The sequence below is a fragment of the Aulonocara stuartgranti genome, assembly GCF_965226115.1.
Source record: "Aulonocara stuartgranti genome assembly, chromosome: 10".
NCBI lineage: Eukaryota > Metazoa > Chordata > Actinopteri > Cichliformes > Cichlidae > Aulonocara > Aulonocara stuartgranti.
The window spans coordinates 22,073,014-22,093,469 of record NC_138946.1 but is presented as its reverse complement, the minus strand read 5'-3'; the positions used below and the strand labels follow the sequence as shown (position 1 = coordinate 22,093,469).

Below are 20,456 nucleotides of genomic sequence, written 5' to 3'. Positions count from 1 at the left end.
TACACCTGTGAGCATGGATGCGCTTGTTTTTTTTAAAAAGGTTCCTTCATGTAATGATCTGCTAGAGGGTGTGGGGGGCCACAGCCCCGTCCTCCAGGGCATGAAGCAGGTATGGAGGAGATCAAAACTTCAGACATCCAGAGGCCCCCAGAACACAAGAGACCAAGGAAGACCAACAGAGGGGCAGCCGCGCCACTGTCCCAGAAAGAGCTGAGGAGAGTCCCAGATGAGGGCTCACTCAGCAGCCGCGGAGCAGAAGCCAGGGGGAGTTGCAGTGACGCGCCCGTGAGCTCCGCCGGCAGCCAGCCGTGCCTGAGTGACTGAGCCCCAGGCCGAGAGGCCGGGGGCACCCCACCTCCGAAGTGGCCCGAGCAAGCCCCAGGCTCCAGGCCCCGATAAGCGGCCGCCAAGGAGTGAGCCGGTGTGTACCTGGACGCCCATCCCCGGACACAAAGAACCACCAACGCACCGATGTCTGAGGGAGTCCGCCACTGGCAGGGGAAGTGGTGGTAGGGGGAGATAGGCCTCCAAACCTTGGAGGGCCTGAGATGTCCCCAGAGAGGTGGCGCCTGACACCCAACCTGACATATAGACACAGAAATACAGGCACACACATATACAAACATCCATTCCCACCCTCATGCTCTCATATGCACTTACTCCACACTCAACCAACGTGGAGACAGACATAAAGAGACGCTGTACACACGATCACACTCCCCAAGCATACTCTGTTTGCACTGTTTATATATTTATATTATTTACTGTAGGTATTGGTGAAAAAAGCTTGTTTGAAAAATGTTGTGAAAATCTTGAAATTAGAATTGTTGTGCCTTATTTTGTTGATCTTTTTACATATATTCCTTTTGAAAATACTAAAATTTGTGTATTTATTTATTTTGTTTGTCTGATAGCATTTATTTATAAAATAAATCGGACATTTCAAACAGTTACTCGCTACTTGAGTAGTCCTTTTGCCAAGTACTTTTTTACTCTTACTCGAGTAACTTTTTTGAAGACTACTTTTCACTTTTACTTGAGTAATAATATTTTAAAGTAATGCTACTCTTACTTGAGTACAATTTTTGGATACTCGACCCACCTCTGCTGCTACTTTGAAACTCCTGGGCTGCTCTGTCTGCCACAGTTTCAAACTGATCATGTGACTGCATGGCCACATCTGATTGGTAAAAAAGTTACCGGAAACTCCACTGACGGCATGTTATCTAATGTGTTAAACTAATTATTTTTTAAAAAGTAACAAGTCGAATTTTGCAAATGTAGCAGAGTAAAAGTACAGTTTCTTCTTCACAAATGCACTCAAATAAAAGTAAAAAGTATCGTGCAAAAAAGGTACTTTAAAAGTACATTTTTTTCAAAAACCTACTCAAGTAAATGTAACGGAGTAAATGTAACTCGTTACTACCCACCTCTGTCGATATGCAACTAATTCTGTTGTGTCGCTTTGAAAAAACTACAAGTAACCAGCAGAGGGCGCTGCAGTATCTTTACAGGTCATTGCTGCTTTTGACAGATACAGTAATTTAACTTAGAGAGCTGCTGGGACTACTTGATGTCAATATACTTCTATTTAATATATGACTTACATTTTGAACAATTTATACTTGAACCAAGAGTAAATGTTAAAACTTAAAAAACAAAATTAAAAAAAATAAAAATCACATGTTAACAACAACAATAATAACAGACTTTTGTATTTATATCACTGTGTGTGTCCATCTTCTACATGCATTTCTCTGATCAGAAGCAGCTCACTGAGGACAGTGTATTCAGACAGTCACAGGAGGTTTCCTGTTACCTAACCCACATTTTACGTGACGTTCTCAAATGCTGTTCAAGCATTCCCTGCCTCATAGCTCAAATCCTCTGACCCTGAAAATACTAAGTGATGTCACTTGCAGAGGCTCCCAAATGAATTCAGCAATTAAGTGAGGTCACATAAGAGGCAAATGTCTAAGCTTTTCTACTGCTCCTCCCACAGGCCCTCCCAGAGTATGAATAATTTACTGTGACAAACTGCTTCACGAGAGAAAGTAATTCCGAGAAACACACAGCTTTGCGAACCACGTGACCGCGAATGTGCCAGTTTCATACTGTCAGCTTAAGACCTACATGTTTGCTTAAGACTAAAAAATACTGAGTCATTTCCAAATGTGTCCTGTTGACCTTTTATACCCTCTCAACATGGGTAAAATTGTGTGTTAGGCTCCAAACAAAAAGAGCGTTAGGACTAAAATTAGTCAGGAAGTTACTGATCAGAAGTGCTGATGCCCTTCTGTTAGCACTGTGCAGCGTTGCATCTCCTGTTGTAGGCCAAACAGGTTCTTCGCTCAACTGGGCTGACCGTGTGTCTGACCTTGCTTTGAAGTGATTTCTGTCAGTGCTGTTGGCCATGTCACTAAGAGGCTTGCAGGGAGCCAGTTTAGCACAGCCTCACCTGACTAATCTAATTACAGAACAAACGTATCCTCACACTTGCATATGGGAGAGACCACCGACACAGTACTCGGCCTCAGCAGAGGGTGATGTGTTTGAGCATCACTTTTGGGCGTCTTTGTTTTGTTGATACTATGTTTAAAATGTGACGTTTTCCTTCCTCCTTATTAGTTTAAAAATCCAGCTGCAGGGCTGCAGTGAACTGAACATGCTGCATGCGCTTAAGAGCCACTGCAGATTGTGAGTGGCTTACCACAGATAACATTCAGATGTTTTAAGCTTTGTGCACCAGTTCACCCAGGACATCTCCCTGTTTAAACATGTATTGCGCTCATGTTGATCTTTTGACTCTAACTACTATGTCAGGCATATATTCCAAATTTTGCAGTGGCTTGCATGGACAATATGATGCAAAACTGCATGAAAAAAGTGCCTCAGTCAAACAGAAAGTAATGTTTGCTCGAGTCATTTGCTGTTTTAACAGGTGAGGTTCTAGTTATTTAAGAAAAATCTCAGGTGTAATTGGCTTAATGATAATATTTTTTAAAAATTACAGGTACGTTTTAGCATTATCAACAAACTAGGTTTCACAGGCTGTAAAGCCGATGTAATTAAACCTCTACTTAATAAAGGCTTCATTCAATCCAAGCGTTTCAGCCACTTATCGACCTAAATCCTGCCCCAGTATAGCTGAAATCCTTTAAAAAATGGTTGCAAATGGTCGTGAATTGTTTCTGTCAGAGAAACAGTTTAAACAGAACTGGTGAAAGTTTACAATCTTCTTAAAGACTGATGGACAAGAGAATCATTTTATTTAATGCCAGTGATCTCAACGATTTATTACTGAAACTGGAAAGTACCATTGGGTTTATAGGAAGCACACTATGCTGCTTTCTGTCTTATTGACAGTTTGTTTGAGTAGATGATGAGTCAGTAGTCCAAAGGTTCATGTGTTTGGTGATAGCAGAAGTTTGGAGTCCTTGATAACATAAAACAACTCTTTGGGGCCACCTTCTTTCATCTGTGCAATAATATCTAATTTAAGAACCCTGTCTCAGAGTGATGCCAGAGTCCGTGCATTGTTAATTCTTTTGTAATTCTTTACCATCAACCTGCTCCTATATAACTCTGAGATGCTCTGACTGGTCAGCAGTGCCATAGTGAAATTGCTGAGCACACTTCCAAAAATTGAAAAAACTGGTGTAAAATCCTTCTCCTCAAATTTAAAACCCCGAATGACCAGGTTCTTCAAGACCTCACATACCCATATTATCCTAACAGAGCACTTCTTGGTCTTACAATTTCCAAAAGTAGAATGGGAAGCAGAGCTCAGCTATCTGATCAGCATGTAACCAGCTCCCTGAACGCTGAACCATCCGATGGCTCACTCCATATAAATGTAGCTATTTCATGTTATAAACATGCACTCGTGGCATACACTATAAATGCCACTGTGCTAATTTGTACAGTGCACTCACTTGATCCAAAGAAGGACATTTAAAGTATTTCCATGATTCAATTGATTGCATTTCACTTATTCCATGCTAATTGAAAGGTTTAGTTGCTTACACTGAGTTATCTGCACATTTCACCTGCCTACAGAGCAGTGCAGTTGTGCAAACTTGTTTCATTTAATTTACTGAATTTGTGCTTGTTTTTACGAATTATGTAATACTTCTGCAATAGCAAATGCAAAAACTCACGGGGCTCATGATTATTATTTCAGCTGTGTTGTGTTTAGACCTCTTGTGGCTGCATAATGTTGCTTTCAGTGTGTGCTACTGTAATATCTGCTTAACAGAGGATTTGTATGAAGTGTAATTAACTTTTGCTTGGATGTACCATATTAACTTCAAATGACTTATCCTACTCGAGCACTGCAAACTCAAAATAAACAAGTTAGTGTAGTTCACCCCTCTTAAGTTAACGTAACTTAATGTTTTCGAGGCTTAAGTTTGTGGTTTGTGTTTTGTCCTCTTTCTCTCTGTCTGTCTTGTCTCTTTCCTCCCTGTCCATCTGCAAGTACATCTTGATCAGGAGCTGCATGTTCCTGATATGAGTTTGATGGCTGTACAGCACCACTGTGATGGGTTTTCCACTCCACTTTAAGGGTAGAAGAAGCTTGCCACCAACATTTAACTTGGTGAGAGTTTGTGAAATGCACAAAGGTAATTGTCATATTTCCTTTGACATTATTGTAATATCATATGTATCCAAGTGGTGTGGTATAAATAAAACAGAGCTGAACTGAATGTAAGAAGGGGATAATGCAAAGCAGCAGGGTTATATGGAGCTACAGACACAGTTGCCTTTGTTAGACTCGAGACCCAAGAGGTCAGTAGCATTTCTATAATTTAAAGTGGGCATCAATGATAAAACAGCCAGCTGCATTAGAGCCAAAGTTTCTCACCAAGGTCATGCTAAGGTGTGCATGATGAGCAAAGATTGAAAACAACTCTCTGTCTGAAAGTGAAGGTTTCACCCCAGCGCAGATTTTATGTGTATATTTGAGTGAGTGACACGTTGCTGTTCTGGTAACAAAATGTCTCCTGTACAGTGGGGCAAAAAAGTATTTAGTCAGCCACCGATTGTGCAAGTTCCCCCACTTAAAATGATGACAGAGGTCAGTAATCTGCACCAGAGGTACACTTCAACTGTGAGAGACAGAATGTGAAAAAAAAATCCATGAATTCACATGGTAGGATTTGTAAAGAATTTATTCGTAAATCAGGGTGGAAAATAAGTATTTGGTCACCTCAAACAAGGAAAATCTCTGGCTCTCACAGACCTGTAACGTCTTCTGTAAGAAGCTTTTCTGTCCCCCACTCGTTACCTGTATGAATGGCACCTGTTTGAACTCATCATCTGTATAAAAGACACCTGTCCACAGCCTCAAACAGTCAGACTCCAAACTCCGCCATGGCCAAGGCCAAAGAGCTTTCGAAGGACACCAGGAAAAGTATTGTAGACCTGCACCAGACTGGGAAGAGTGAATCTACAATAGGCAAGCAGCTTGGTGTGAAAAAATCAACTGTGGGAGCAATCATCAGAAAATGGAAGACATACAAGACCACTGATAATCTCCCTCGATCTGGGGCTCCACGCAAGATCTCATCCCGTGGGGTCAAAATGATCATGAGATCGGTGAGCAAAGATCCCAGAACCACACGGGGGGACCTGGTGAATGACCTGCAGAGAGCTGGGACCAAAGTAACAAAGGTCACCATCAGTAACACACTACAACGGCAGGGAATCAAATCCCGCAGTGCCAGACGTGTTCCGCTGCTGAAGCCAGTGCATGTCCAGGCCCGTCTGAAGTTTGCCAGAGAGCACATGGATGATACAGCAGAGGATTGGGAGAATGTCATGTGGTCAGATGAAACCAAAGTAGAACTTTTTGGTATAAACTCAACTCGTCGTGTTTGGAGGAAGAAGAATACTGAGTTGCATCCCAAGAACACCATACCTACTGTGAAGCATGGGGGTGGAAACATCATGCTATGGGGCTGTTTTTCTGCCAAGGGGACAGGACGACTGATCCGTGTTAAGGACAGAATGAATGGGGCCATGTATCGTGAGATTTTGAGCCAAAACCTCCTTCCATCAGTGAGAACTTTGAAGATGAAACGAGGCTGGGTCTTCCAACATGACAATGATCCAAAACACACCGCCCGGGCAACAAAGGAGTGGCTCCGTAAGAAGCATTTGAAAGTCCTGGAGTGGCCTAGCCAGTCTCCAGACCTCAACCCCATAGAAAATCTGTGGCGGGAGTTGAAAGTCCGTGTTGCTCGGCGACAGCCCCAAAACATCACTGCTCTCGAGAAGATCTGCATGGAGGAATGGGCCAAAATACCAGCTACTGTGTGTGCAAACCTGGTAAAGACCTATAGTAAACGTTTGACCTCTGTTATTGCCAACAAAGGTTATGTTACAAAGTATTGAGTTGTATTTTTGTTATTGACCAAATACTTATTTTCCACCCTGATTTACGAATAAATTCTTTACAAATCCTACCATGTGAATTCATGGATTTTTTTTTCACATTCTGTCTCTCACAGTTGAAGTGTACCTCTGGTGCAGATTACTGACCTCTGTCATCATTTTAAGTGGGGGAACTTGCACAATCGGTGGCTGACTAAATACTTTTTTGCCCCACTGTATGAGGAGTACTGCACGGGATATTATACCTTCTCTTGTCTTTATGCTTTCCTAATACCTAAGACTGATTTAATATACTTATATAATCTGAGCATCTTTTGGTCATGCTCATTGTGAAGCACTATTTTCTCACCAGTTCATCCCGGCTCTGATTGGTCCGACTGTCCATCTGGATGTGCTTCTACTCCCGCCCCCCACACACTCTCTTTCCACACCGTGGATTAAAAGCTAAGGAAGGTTAAGAAGTCAAAGCTTGTCAGTCCTTCTCACTCTTCCATTTCTTTCTTCCATTTACTTGTTACTGTCCCCAGCTGTCTGCCAGTCTATTTTTAGCCAATCCAAACTCTGGATCAGAGCTGCGCTTCTTCTCACGCACCATCCCATTACTCAGTGCTTTCAGACTGGTCCCAATCCAAGCCAGGGACAGGAAGAACGAAAGCGAGGCTAAGCTACTGGAAATGTGGATATGTGTCATTTTCAGTATTGTCTTTGGGAACTTTAGGTACAAGTGGAGATAGCTGATTTTATTTATTTATTTGTTTACTTTTTACTTCACGTGACTTTTGGATTACATATGGTAGTTTTTTTCAACAAAGGACCACAGGTAACTGCTCCTGCTGGGTGCTTTAGTATTCTTAATCCACCTGGAGCTCGGATGGTGCTGAAGGACAAACTGCAACCCTGACATGGCTCCTTTGTAGAAAAACTGCTCCAGGTCAGAATTTATTTTCTTGTAACATTTATTTTATTGAATTCTCTTCCATAGGTCGGTCACTATTAATGAAAGGAATGTGTTCATCAGCCGCTTCTGTATAGGTGAGGCCACGGAAATTTCAAGCACTGACTTTTCTCTTGTAAACTAGATCTGTCTTTGAATTTGAAATAGACTTTTGGGGTATTTAACTCAATAAAATGATGCAATTTTCAGTGGCATATCAGAACAAGCTTAGTACATTCTAGTCCCTGCTCCTCTTAAGATATTAGCAACTGATAAGCCAAAGTCAGCATTAGCCACTTTCAGGAGCCTTGATGGTTGCTACTCATGTGCTTTAACTTAGCTTTAGGACAGGCTAAGAACACTGAAATTTGTAGTTTAACATTTGTTTATCAAGAAATCTAATTTAGAAGAGTTTTAACTTCTCTGTGATTTACCTTTATTTTTATTTATTTATTTTTTTTAAAAGTAATCTGACACTTTTAGCATTTAAAGCTTAAAGCATGAAATAATTCCCAAAAAAATATGTGTTTGAAGCTGGAGTGTTTCTTAAATCTTCTGACAAAAACAGACAACACATAAAAAAATAAAATAAAAATATTTTGCATGCATGTCTGAGCTTTAATTTGAAGATTTTTTTCTACATTCATCCTTTATTGTGGAATTTATTGCTTAACATATAAATGGGTGAGGGTTAAAATCACGCTGTAAAGGTCTCAAAAACTCATGTATAAAATATGATACACTTGACATTACAGGGTTAAGATGATGACTAAATCTTTTATATTTATGTTCCAATACATATTTTATTTATGTATATAAAAATATGTATGGGAACATTTCCAAACTGTTTTCTAGCCCGACCAGAAGCAAGCTACTGAGGCCTTTTGCTCTGCTGTCAGTGCTCATACTTAATACCACTAAAAATGTGAATTATCAAATTGCAATATATATTGAATTTCCAGTTGTGTTAACACTTATATAGGATACTTTACATTTATTTCAATAAATTCAGTTTGTATTGGCCAGAAATTCCAGTTAAAAATTAGAAAATAGCTTATGTGTCTCTTAAAGGTGAACCCGAATCACCTATGTACGGCCTGCTAAGCTAAGCTTTGCACTTTAAAATTTTTTGTTGTTGTTTTTCTTTTAGTTTTTTTTTTTTTTTTAGATTTTTCTAGAAGCTGATTTGAGGAAGTTGGATTTCAGAGAAAACAAGAAATGAAAGACTTTGGAAGGGTAAAGGAAGTTAGACTAAATAAAGAGATGGCCAGATTTAGCTCTGTGTTATCTGCCATTTGAACTGCATGGCCTGGGCAGAGCTAATCAGCTTGTTACTCACATGCCATTAATTCTCAGAGGAACAGGACAGGGACACTGGGCACCATTTCATCACCGAAGCAGATGGATAACTAATTAGATTCAACATTATGTTCTGTTAAATAAAACATCGCAGTGGGATGTGAGGCTAGCTTATGTGTTGATAGATGCATTTTAAAACCAGAGGACCCAAACACAGATCAGATTAAATGTCGTTCTACAACATTTCTCATGCTTTCCACCTTTTTTTTCGTTGGCAGTGATGGCTTGGAGTCGTGCTGTCACCTGTCCAGCTTTGGACTAGAGGGAGACATTCCCATTTACAGAGAAACTCTCACGCTAAACAGCCACCACTAGCCTTCTGTGTGTGAAGCATCTAAACAGCTGTGTGAGAAAATGGCACAACACATAGACCCCTGCTGTCTGCACAACCTCTCCTACCACCCGCGATGGCAGCACAACTTCATAAAAGGGAGGAGAAAAAAACATATATGGACAGACACTTTCAGCGGATGTAGTCGATTTGAATCTTTTTCAGCATCGTCATCATTGTCAAAAAGGTCATTATCATCCAGACCGCAGCTGCTATCATCTGCCCTGCAACACACCAGGAGCTGGTGGAGGAACTGGCTTCTTTTGCCCTTCCTCATAGTCTCATTTTTCCCCCATCAAGCCTCTGCAACCACTTTCACAATGGCTCTAGTTGGACCCTGGACATGTGACGTACTATACTCAAAAGCCCTCCCTGACTTGGCTGCCAGCCTTGCCATCAACCGCATAAACAAGAACACCTACCTCAGTAAAGGCTACTGGTATGACTACAAGCTGATCAATGAGGACTGCCAGTCATCCCGTGCCCTGGCTCGCTTTGCTGGGCTGAAAGGTTATGCAGCTGCTTACTTGGGCCCAGCCAACCCAGGCTACTGCTCCTCAGCTGCTTTGTACGCCAAAGAGTGGGATCTTGGGCATCTTTCCTGGGCCTGCCTCAAACCCAATATGAATAAAGGACATATGTATCCTAGTTTCATGAGGCCACTGCCACTCTCCTCTCATGTAATTTTTACAGTGTTGCGATTTTTTCGGTGGGCCCACGTGGCCATAATCTCAGAGGAGTCAGACTTGTGGGAAGCCACAGGGCATGAGCTGGCCTCTTCACTTAGGGCCCTTGGCCTGCCTGTTAAACCAGTGGTCACAATGGAGAACAACAAAGAAGGGCCTCGGGCAGCTTTGACAAAAGTGCGGGAGACAGACCGGGTCAGAGGTGAGTTGCTAAAAAAACACAGTTCAACTTGAACAAAACGACTGTGATGTGATATCTGAATATTCTTTTTTTTCCTTTAATTTCCAAAACATAGGGTTGGGGTTCAGGTTAGGGTAGAGTAACTAAGCTAATCAGACCTCATAGAGTTACAAAGCCTGCACATGCTATATTTCACATGAATTGGGATTATAAACTGTCTTTAAACTTTACTTTTCTAGTGGTCATCATGTGCATGCCCTCAGTCCTGATTGGTGGCCAAGCCCAGTACCAACTTCTGACAACAGCCTCGGCTATGCGCATGATTGATCGTGGCTATGTGTTCATTCCCTACGACACCCTTCTCTACTCACTACCCTACAATGATGCACCCTACTATATGCTGGGCAATGACACCAAGCTCCGGAAAGCCTTTGATGGAGTTTTAACTATCACCATGGACTCTGGTGAACGCAATTTCTACGAGGCCTTCAAACAAGCACAGGACAGCTATGAAATACGTACCAGCACTCCCCCAGAGCAGGTGAGAACATCTAATAAGAATCTACTTCATTAAGAAATGACAGAAAGTAAAAGACAAATCTCGAAGGATAGGAAAAAGACACAAATCTGAAGTTTAAATGGCTACTGTGCTGTCCCTTCTTTAAGGTTTCTCCATTCTTTGGCACCATCTACAATATGATGTACTACACAGCTATGGCTGTTGAGCAGGCCCGCGATAGAGAAGGCCACTGGGTAACTGGTCGGATCCTGGCCGATGGCGAGGGTGGCTTTGAGTTTGAAGGATTCAATCAGCCCCTGAGGGCTGGCAGGAACGGTGAAGGCATGCAAGCTCAATATGTGGTCCTGGACTACAGCGGCATTGGCAACACCCTGTACTCCACTCATTCGCTTCATGCTTCTCACACGGACAGCAAGAGCGGGGGCTTGAAATATCTCGGCCGTTCAATCCATTTTGCAGGGAGCACTCCCTACAAAGACTCAACCTGCTGGTTTAGCCCATACTTTGCCTGTACTGGAGGTGATTGTGCTTGTAGTGCCATTGCTAAAAACAAATTTAAAAATAAGCCAATGCTGACTTTAGTGCATTCAAACTATCTTTGTGGTTCTCTCCCAAGGCATAAATTCGGCTGCTGTCTTCTTGCTTTTCCTGATGTTCATTTCGTTGATTGGATTTTTAGTAAACATCTTTCTTCGCTACAGGTATGTATCTGATTTTGTTCAGGCTTGTGTAGCTTGGAAAATATGTAATGATTGTTTTCGGTCTTTTCAGGAGAGATGGCAAAGTTGGGTTCAGCTTTGGAGGTGGTGGCCACAGTAGCGGATCGACCAAGGTGGTCCTGACCCTTGATGACCTGGTCTTCATCAATACCCAAGTCAGCAAGCGGGTGAGTTCTGTGCTGAATCAATACTGCTGTCTTTGGCTTCTCTCTGAAATGCACGCACTACATACCTACAGTAGTATGGACTGTATGAAAGCTGCACATTGTTTACTCTGAGTTTACACATCCTCTTTGAACCCTGTGTGTGAGCAGAAGCTAAATGATGACAGTATAGCAAAAAGCCAGGGGGATATGAAGACGCCTCACCACTCAGTGTCCGGCCGTAGCTACTTGGCCTCCACGCCAGACAGCTCGAATATTGCTGTTTTTGAGGTGAGAGTCAGATGTTCACATTCAGTAAACTTCAGTACAATGTTTAGAAGCTGAAGTCTTTTTGATGTTTTTGGTGTCACGATGACTTTGTTGTTTGTTTAAATGCCAGGGTGACTGGGTTTGGCTGAAGAAATGCCCTGCTGGATCAGTATCAAACGTCTATAACAGCACTGAGAATGTCTTTGTCAAGGTAAATGAAAATATGTTATTTAATGGATAACTGAATCTTAACTGTAGCCAGAAACCATTTGGTCATCTGAATTTGCCTTAACACCCTGATAGCAAAAGCTACAGTGAACTATATCTAATATTGCCACTGTTTGCTTCTCAGCTCAGAGAAATGAGGCACGAGAACCTCAATCTGTTACTGGGGCTGTTCTTCGACTCTGGGATCTTTGGTGTTGTGATCGAGCACTGCACCAGGGGCAGCTTGGAGGATTTGCTCAGCAATGAAGAAGTGCGTCTCGACTGGATGTTCAAGTCTTCCTTGTTATCGGATCTGATCCGGGTAAGAGATCTATGAGGTGATCTGTCAGTGTTTCATTTCTTATTTTACCATGTTTGTCACACATTTCTACAAACTGGCATCAGGGTATGAAGTACCTGCACCATCGCGATATCATCCACGGTCGACTCAAATCCCGTAACTGTGTGGTAGATGGGCGTTTTGTGCTGAAGGTGACAGATTACGGGTTCAATGAGATTTGGATTGTCCAAAATATTGACACAGATGAAAAGCCAGAGGGTGAGTGCATGCGCATGCACATCCACGTAATAATTATTATTGTAAGTTTTGTTTGCATGTATCATTTTTTACTAACTGTGCACTTGATAAAAAAAAAAAAAGATCTACTTTGGACGGCTCCTGAGCTGCTGCGAAGTTCTAGTGAGAGGAGGAGGGGCACTTTTGCAGGTGATGTCTACAGTTTCTCCATTGTTTGCCAGGAGGTCATCTCCCGCTCTGCACCTTTCTGCATGTTGGACATGCCTCCCAAAGGTAAGTAATATGCTACTACTTTTAGTACTTTTCATTAACAGTTTAAATCACAGTTAGCTGACAAGACTGGGTAAACTAAATCTTGCACTAATGTTTCTGCCTGGGCGGGTTTTTTGTTTATGTGTATGATGACAGAGATTATCAACAAGGTCAAGGAGCCTCCGCCTTTGTGTCGGCCTGTCATATCAGTGGAGGAGGCCCCGGTGGACGTGATACAGGTCATGAAACAGGCCTGGAGCGAAGAACCAGAGCGGAGGCCAACCTTTGCTGATATCTTCAAACAGGTATAAACACATGTTTGTATGTTTTCACATGTTAGTCTGTAGCTAGGTGGACACAGCTGAGTTTTTCTCTCCATGTGACAGTTCAAGAGCATCACCAAGGGAAAGAAAACCAACATCATTGACTCCATGCTGCGCATGTTGGAACAGTACTCCTCCAACTTAGAGGATCTGATCAGAGAGAGGACGGAGGAGCTGGAGGTGGAGAGGCAGAAGACTGACAATCTGGTGGCTCAGATGTTGCCCAAGTGAGTTTCCATCAGCTTTCATTAGCACATGAAAGACATGACAGTATTGACTCCATAGCCATAAGTATTGAGTTTTAAACATGATTACCTTCTGGGGTTTGCAGATCAGTCAACACCTCAAGCTGTTGCTGGATCAGTTCTTGGTTCAGAGGCTTGCTGCACACTGTAGAAATTATTTGAGACAAATTTGTGGAGTTATACAGAAATATCTCAGGTGTATTCCAGTTATTCTCTGATTTGTTGAAACATTAATAAATGTACCATTAAGCAATGCTCAGAAACTATGAGATGAGATTTTTTTCAGTTGTCTCATTAAACAAAAAGCTGAATTTATTTTAGTCATATAGTCATAAAAGAACATATAGAAACAGATCTGTATTAAACTGTTGACTCCATATTGATACGTAGTTCTTGCACATGTTTTTAGAAATAAGGACTAAAGCTGAATGTCTGTAATCGTCTGTATGTCCTGAACATTTCATTTTCCACTTATCCATTTCTCCTTTAGGTCTGTGGCCCAGGCACTGAAGACAGGCAAGCCTGTCAAACCAGAGCATTTCAATCAGATCACGCTGTACTTCAGTGACATTGTGGGCTTCTCCACCATTTCATCTCTTAGCGAACCCATTGAGGTGGTCAACCTACTCAATGACCTCTACTCACTTTTTGATGCTATCATTCTGCTGCATGATGTCTACAAGGTGAATGTTGAAATACCAACACATGACATAAATGTCACCCAGGTAGCTGCACTCAGGCTGAGCCTTTGCTCCACCTCCCATGGTTCGTTTCCCCATGTTACATGCCATTATGCTCCATTGCTGCTTCCTTCATCTGTCCTGGAAAACAAAATGTAATATATATATATATAGTATTTTATATTATATTACAGTATTATATAGAATATATTTATGTAATGACCAATCAAAGTTTACTAGAAACGACATAGATTTAACTGATAACTGATGTGTTATTGTAGCCATGTCATTTCTTTCCTGTAGCTCCTTTGTTATTCCTTTATTGTCATCCTTTTGGGAAAAAATTAGGAGCTACCCAGAGATATGTAATCATCATCATCAAAGACACACCTTCCCATTTAATGTTTTTTCTTTATTTAGATGACTATTTACATTGTAGATTCTGACTGAAGGCATCAAAACTATGAATGAGCACATATGAATTATGTAGTGAAGAAAAGAAAAGTGTGAAATAAGTTAAAACATGTTTTATATTTTGGATTCTTCAAAATAGACATGCTTTGCTTACTTTGCTTACTGTTCCCAGAGATGCTGAACACTTGTTGGCCCTCATGCTGTTACTCTGCAGTCCATCTCATCCCAAACCATCTTGATTGGGTTTAGGGCGACTGGCGGCTATTTGACCATAAAGGCCTGATTCGTGCAGTCTCCTCTGAGCAGTTGATGTAGAGATGAGCCCGCTACTTGAACTCTGTGCGGCATTGATCTGGGCTCTAATCTGAGGTGCTGGTGACTCGGATGTATTTATCCTCAACAGCAGAGGTGACTCTTGGTCTTCCTTTTCTGGGACGGTCTTCATTAGAGGCAGTTTTGTCGTAGTGCTTGATGGTTTTTGTGACTGCTCTGAACTGACTGACCTTTAGTTCTTAAAATAATGGACTGTCGTTTCGCTTTACTTAGCTGGTTGGTTCTTACCTTAATATGAATTCCAACAGTTGTCAGCTGTGTACTTCTGCACAACACAACTGATGGTCCCAAGGCAAGAAATCTCCACAAATGAACCCTGACAAGGCGCACCTGTGAAGTGAAAACCGTTTTAGGTGACTACATCGTGAAGCTTATTGAGAGAAGGCCGAGGGTTTGCAGCGCTGTTGACAAAGCAAAGAGTGGCTACTTTGAGGAATCTAAAATATAAGACACATTTAGAGTTATTTATCATTTTGTCTTTGCTACATAATTCCATATATCTTGCTTCATATATTTGATGTGTCTACAATGTAGAAAGTAGTAAAAATAAAGAAAAAACACTGAATGAGAGGGTGTGTCCAAACTTTTGACTTATATGGTATCAGTTTGTGTTCAACTCTCCTCTTTTTCTCTTCTAGGTGGAAACTATTGGAGATGCCTACATGGTAGCATCAGGGGTCCCCAACAGGAACGGCAATCGCCATGCAGCTGAAATGGCCAACATGTCTCTTGACATCCTCCACTGCATTGGAACCTTCAAGGCGAGGCACATGCCTGATCTCAAAATCAGAATACGTGTTGGCCTGCACAGTGGTAAATAATGTGTTCATCCTTTCTGTGATGTGACAAACCCTGAATGTGTGATTTAAGCTTTAAGCTTCTCACGAAGATTCCTTACTGGGCGTGCTGTGAAATTCAATTCAATGTTATTTATACAACTCCAAATCACAACAACAGATGCCTCAAGGCGCTTTATATTTTTAAGGTAGACCCTACAATAATACTTACAGAGAAAATCCAACAATCAAATGACCCCCTATGAGCAAGCACTTTGGCAACAGTGGGAAGGAAAAACTCTCTTTTGACAGGAAGAAACCTCCAGCAGAACCAGGCTCAGCGAGGGGCGGCCATCTACCATGAGAAGAGAGAGACAGGATGAAAGAAAAAATTATTATTATTATAAATAATTATAAAAAAAATTCTGGGTTTAGAATTTAATCTGAAGAAAAAGGTCAATAATGATCTATCCACACACCTGTTTATAAAAGCCAAATACATGCGTAAAAAGTAAAACCGTGCAAATTAAATCCAAAGGGAATTCAGAGAAATAGAACTACAGGGACTAAAGCTGCAATGACGAGGAGGCATTTTTACCTCCTTTATCTGTGTCTGAAGCTTATTCCTGGAAGAGTAAAACACTATCCACTTAGAGTGCTGTCATCCAATTAACACACTGCATACTCTGGATTTGTGATTCTATACTGTGACTTTCTTTATGTGCACAGGAGCTATATTTTTATATATTGGGTTGAAACTGTAGAGAAAAAGGCTTAAAAGCATACCAGTATAAAGAATATTTAAGGTATTGTTATGGAGGAAGTCTTTGTAACCTATATGTACTGTTGTTTGTAGGCCCAGTTGTAGCAGGAGTAGTCGGCCTTACGATGCCTCGGTACTGTCTGTTTGGAGACACTGTCAACACAGCATCTCGAATGGAGTCCACGGCATTGCGTGAGTGTCTTGTGCATGATTGTATGAACCACATGTTTCTTTCTTTCGCTCTCTTTTTCTTTTTTTCTAATGCTGGAATAGTGGGAGGGAGGTCAGGTGTCTTTCAATTTGTGTGCATGCTGCTTGAAGCTAAATAGGGCTTTGAGTGAGGAGTCCTTCCTAATCCTTTAAGGCTATCAGCAGAATTAGAGGCCAATTTAAAGTTTCGGAATAAATGCCGTCAATGACCAAGTTTTTCTTGGCAACCTTCTACAAGGTGCACACATTTAGTAAATGCCCTGTAATTTAAAAAAGGAAAAAAGAAAAGGAAATTTAGAAAAAAAAAACCCTCTCATTTAATAATGTTCTCAGTAAATAATTGTAATTAAAAATTTGTATTGAAAAACATTCACATTCAACTTATCAGTGGTAGTTTCAGTCAAACTTAATCTAAAGTAACAGTTATGTGCTACATGATTATACTGATGGGTAATATGCTGCCACCAAGTGGCTTAACCTCAGAAGAACAGTCTGTTTTCTGCCCAGTCTTGTAGACTTAGTCATTTTAAACCCAGGAATGCTCCAAGCCCAAGATTTTATATTAAACTGTGTACCTGTACCAAAGCTAAGGTTTCACCTGTATTTGCACAGCTTACAGAATCCATGTCAACCAAAGCACAGTTGATGTCCTGAAGAGCTTGAACCTTGGATATAAAATTGATGTCAGAGGCCTGACAGAGTTAAAGGTAAATAAAATGAAAAGGGACGCTAACCTCTACACCTGCTGAAGCATTAGATATGTGCTCTTAGCAACTGATTGCTGATGATTGTTTATTTGTAGGGAAAAGGTATTGAGACCACTTATTGGTTGGTGGGTAAAGAGGATTTCACCAAACCTCTGCCTGATCCTCGAGACCTTCCAGGGTAAGAGAATGGTTCTGTCATTTACACATGTTAATAGATGCAATTTGTCCGACTGAATCCGTTTTGATCATTTTAAAGAAAAAGTTACTGCAATCAAAGTTGCTTGTTGTTTTCTTTGTTCCAATTTACGGTGCATAAAAAGGTGTGTTTCCTATTACAGGGAATGCACTCATGTGATCAGTTTAGAAGAGATACCCGCCGACAGAAGACAAAAATTCCTGGATCGACAGAAGAAGACAAACTAGCCCGTGGTTTATCATTGGAAAGTGATCAGAGGTAGATCATTGACTGAAAAGTTGAACATGCAATATCTGACAGCAACTACACACAAGACTAAAGAAAATTTCTATATTAATCACATCAATCAATCCTTTGCTCTTGTATGAAAAAAGTAGGTGAAACTGTCTATGCTTTATATGTTTATTGGATGTTTTATACCAAAAATAGACAAAGGTGACACTGCATATCCAAAAAGTGTAGGTTTATAGAACAGCACATTTTGCCTAACAGAAAGGCGTAACGACGAAGGTGTCTACAAATATGATTACAGTATTAAGTGTAATGCTGGTGTACTGTACTGTATGTATTTGTACTGAACCACGTGCTTTATAGAGATTCTGGAGGGATGCTGTCATAAACACCTTAATGGTGGAAGCTATTACTGCCTGATTATTCATCTCAGCTATAATGGTGTCTACACTGGACTCACTTTAGAGGCATTAACCCTGTCACAACAGCACAGAATGAAAACATTAATACATTTTTATAGCAATTTCAGCTGCAAACCTGGATAGCACATTCGGAGCTCAGGTCGAGGGTAGCTCTGATTTTGCTTTTGTAGCGGCAGTGTTGTTTACAGATGATGGAAGAAGCCATGCCACCCAAAAGTGATCAAAATCTATATATACATTAAAACATGGTGGATTTAATATTTTATAGTTTTATTAAAATATATCTAAAAAATAAACACAATTCCTCTTTGGCCACTTGGTCTTTAAAAATTTGATTTACATCTGTGGCCTGTTTGTTTCTAGCTGGATATCAACAATATGCAGTGCTTAACAAATTTATTTATGCAAGTAAGCATAAATATTTTTAGAAATCTGACAAAAACTCATTTAAAACAAAAAAATTCTGATCTGAACTGAAATGATTCGACCACTTAAATTATTCTTTTCTGTTTGTGAATGTAAGTAAATGACTGTAATTCGCAATATTAATCAAAAAAATTAATATTTTTTGTGTTTGCTTTTTTAAGTTTTGAAAACAGTAAATTTAAAAATTCATCAAACACACCACTTAATAACAAATACTTCTTTATTCTATTCTTCTTTATCATGCGCATCGGCGTTATGCTTCTCTCGCTGTAATACTCTCTTTTCTTTGTGAGACTACATTAGCTGTGTGTTCTTTCTAATTAAATGTGAACTGCTTTACACTATGTTGACATTTTCTATCAAAACATAAAGGATGTAAGGCCCAAACCATTTGTCACTAACAGTGCACTAACACTGCATGCAGCCTATTACTGAAACACGCTGCATGCATGACTGAACGTGCTGCGTGTTCAACGGGGTCTTAACAAGACAGTAATAGGAAGACCTTATTTAATACAGTATGTGTGTTCTGCACTGATGCACAGAACGTTTGAATCAATTGACTGAAATGATCTCTAATAACATGCTTCAACAGACTTGGATTTTTCATGTGTATCGCCATCTTCTGCAGGAAAATGTCTGAATTTTTGTTTGGGAACTCTCCAAACTGCGGCAGTATCTAAAGTTCCTCTGAGATTGCACGTCCACCTCCGATGCCCATCCCTAGGGAATCCTGTTTTACAGAACATATCGCAGATGCATGTGAAGAGGAAAATAGGAGAACAGGAGGGTGGAGTCCTCTGAGTCACTTGTCTTTGGCTTGGGGATGTATATACTGTACATGTGTACATAGTTATTTTTTCTTTGTGTCCTGCAGGTTTAGGGGATTTTTGAAATGTTTCCTGCTCGAGTTCCCTAAACCCCTGACACAACAGGAGATATCAACAAAACATGAGGGTTTTATCACGGTGTATTCAAAAAGCCAGCAGCCACATTGTTCTCTCACTCTGTGTCGCCTTGCTAATTGTCTGCCACGGCACTGATATTGAAGCAACAATAGGCAGACAATGTGAGGATGTGATTTTCCTCTAAAAGCAGTTTTCAGGCTGCAGGCAGCTGGCTGCTGGCCACTTTTAACCTACAGCAGTTTGTCGCAGCAGCTCAGCATATGGACAAAAAAACAGAGGTCTGATGACTTGATTATCAGGTTGCTTGTGGTGTAGTCTTTCACACCATTAAGTGTTTAGCACCCTTTCCAGGCGTGATTAAACCCCAGATGAAGACAACCTGGAAGGTCCCGAATCAAGAGGACAAACATGGGGAAAGTGGTCTGAATATTTCTTTCTTTCATTTAATTCTGTGGTAGGCCTATAGGTAAGACCTACTCCTTTTTTTTAAACAATTTGCCAAACACATAGATCTCATCAATACTGAATGCACTGTATTGTTCATTTTCAAAGTGATATCACTGTGTTTCTGTAAATAAAATGTGTTTTAGTGAAGATTGTGTCTTCTTATGTTTGTCTGCCTACTGCTGAGTGTGTCGCGGATATTTTCCCAGATGATGCCCTGACGCTACACTGCAATATGCTTTTGAAATGAGCCAATAAAATTCAGTAAAAAAACAGTAAATCACAATATAAATCACAGGTGGGTTGAAGCTGTGAAATCTGTTCATGCATGTTTTAAGGGTATAAGGTTTGAAGCAGTGCTGATGGAGCATTAAACCACGAGCTACATTACAACTACGCTTATTTAAGAAAATGCAGCAGCTCAGTGTGAGTCGTGAAACTCCCCACTTTGCTGAGCCAGTGATGCTAACAAGCTTTGACCTTACTTGGGCTGGTGTGACTCTGCTTTATTCTGTAGTGGAACAATCAAATGAAAATGTAAGGAAGGCTTTACATAATGCAACTTCTATGCAATACCCTGCACATTGTAAACAAATTTAAGAACAGACTGTGTCTGCGCCGCTACCAGGAATTGTCCCCGAGGACAATGACAGCTCAAAAGCAATTCTTTCTACTGCCACTAACAAGGGCTGCTATGAGAACATGTTGACAGGTTGCTGTGCCAAACCTTTTTTGGCACTTTTTGGTGCAATCACACCCCTCAGATTTAACTACAGACTATCATCTACAGCATGAGACAGAATCTTTCTGAACTGCTATTTATTATAGTTGATTTACTG

The 20,456-nt window shown here is 40.8% G+C and overlaps 1 protein-coding gene across 9 annotated transcripts in view; it reads left to right on the top strand.

The window, feature by feature from the left end:
• Positions 1–19,767, top strand: part of gucy2d (guanylate cyclase 2D, retinal) — a 29,104-nt gene extending 9,337 nt beyond the window's left edge. For 3 of the 9 annotated variants that reach the window (XM_082548951.1, XM_082548947.1, XM_082548950.1), the window contains exons 4-23: positions 4,481–4,625; positions 7,382–7,431; positions 8,911–9,911; positions 10,130–10,431; positions 10,557–10,929; positions 11,027–11,111; positions 11,182–11,296; positions 11,444–11,563; positions 11,673–11,753; positions 11,895–12,071; positions 12,155–12,308; positions 12,411–12,560; positions 12,696–12,844; positions 12,926–13,089; positions 13,598–13,790; positions 15,173–15,347; positions 16,167–16,265; positions 16,896–16,990; positions 17,086–17,168; positions 17,329–19,767. In XM_082548951.1, coding sequence (XP_082405077.1) covers positions 9,047–9,911; positions 10,130–10,431; positions 10,557–10,929; positions 11,027–11,111; positions 11,182–11,296; positions 11,444–11,563; positions 11,673–11,753; positions 11,895–12,071; positions 12,155–12,308; positions 12,411–12,560; positions 12,696–12,844; positions 12,926–13,089; positions 13,598–13,790; positions 15,173–15,347; positions 16,167–16,265; positions 16,896–16,990; positions 17,086–17,168; positions 17,329–17,413 — 3,465 coding nt within the window. In that variant the 5' untranslated portion in view covers positions 4,481–4,625; positions 7,382–7,431; positions 8,911–9,046 and the 3' untranslated portion in view covers positions 17,414–19,767. Of the gene's footprint in view, positions 1–4,480; positions 4,626–6,876; positions 7,331–7,381; positions 7,432–8,910; positions 9,912–10,129; positions 10,432–10,556; positions 10,930–11,026; positions 11,112–11,181; positions 11,297–11,443; positions 11,564–11,672; positions 11,754–11,894; positions 12,072–12,154; positions 12,309–12,410; positions 12,561–12,695; positions 12,845–12,925; positions 13,090–13,597; positions 13,791–15,172; positions 15,348–16,166; positions 16,266–16,895; positions 16,991–17,085; positions 17,169–17,328 lie in introns of those variants that run through there. The other 6 variants (XM_082548954.1, XM_082548953.1, XM_082548948.1 and 3 more) reach the window with 6 other exon arrangements.
• Positions 19,768–20,456: the final 689 nt, after the last annotated feature.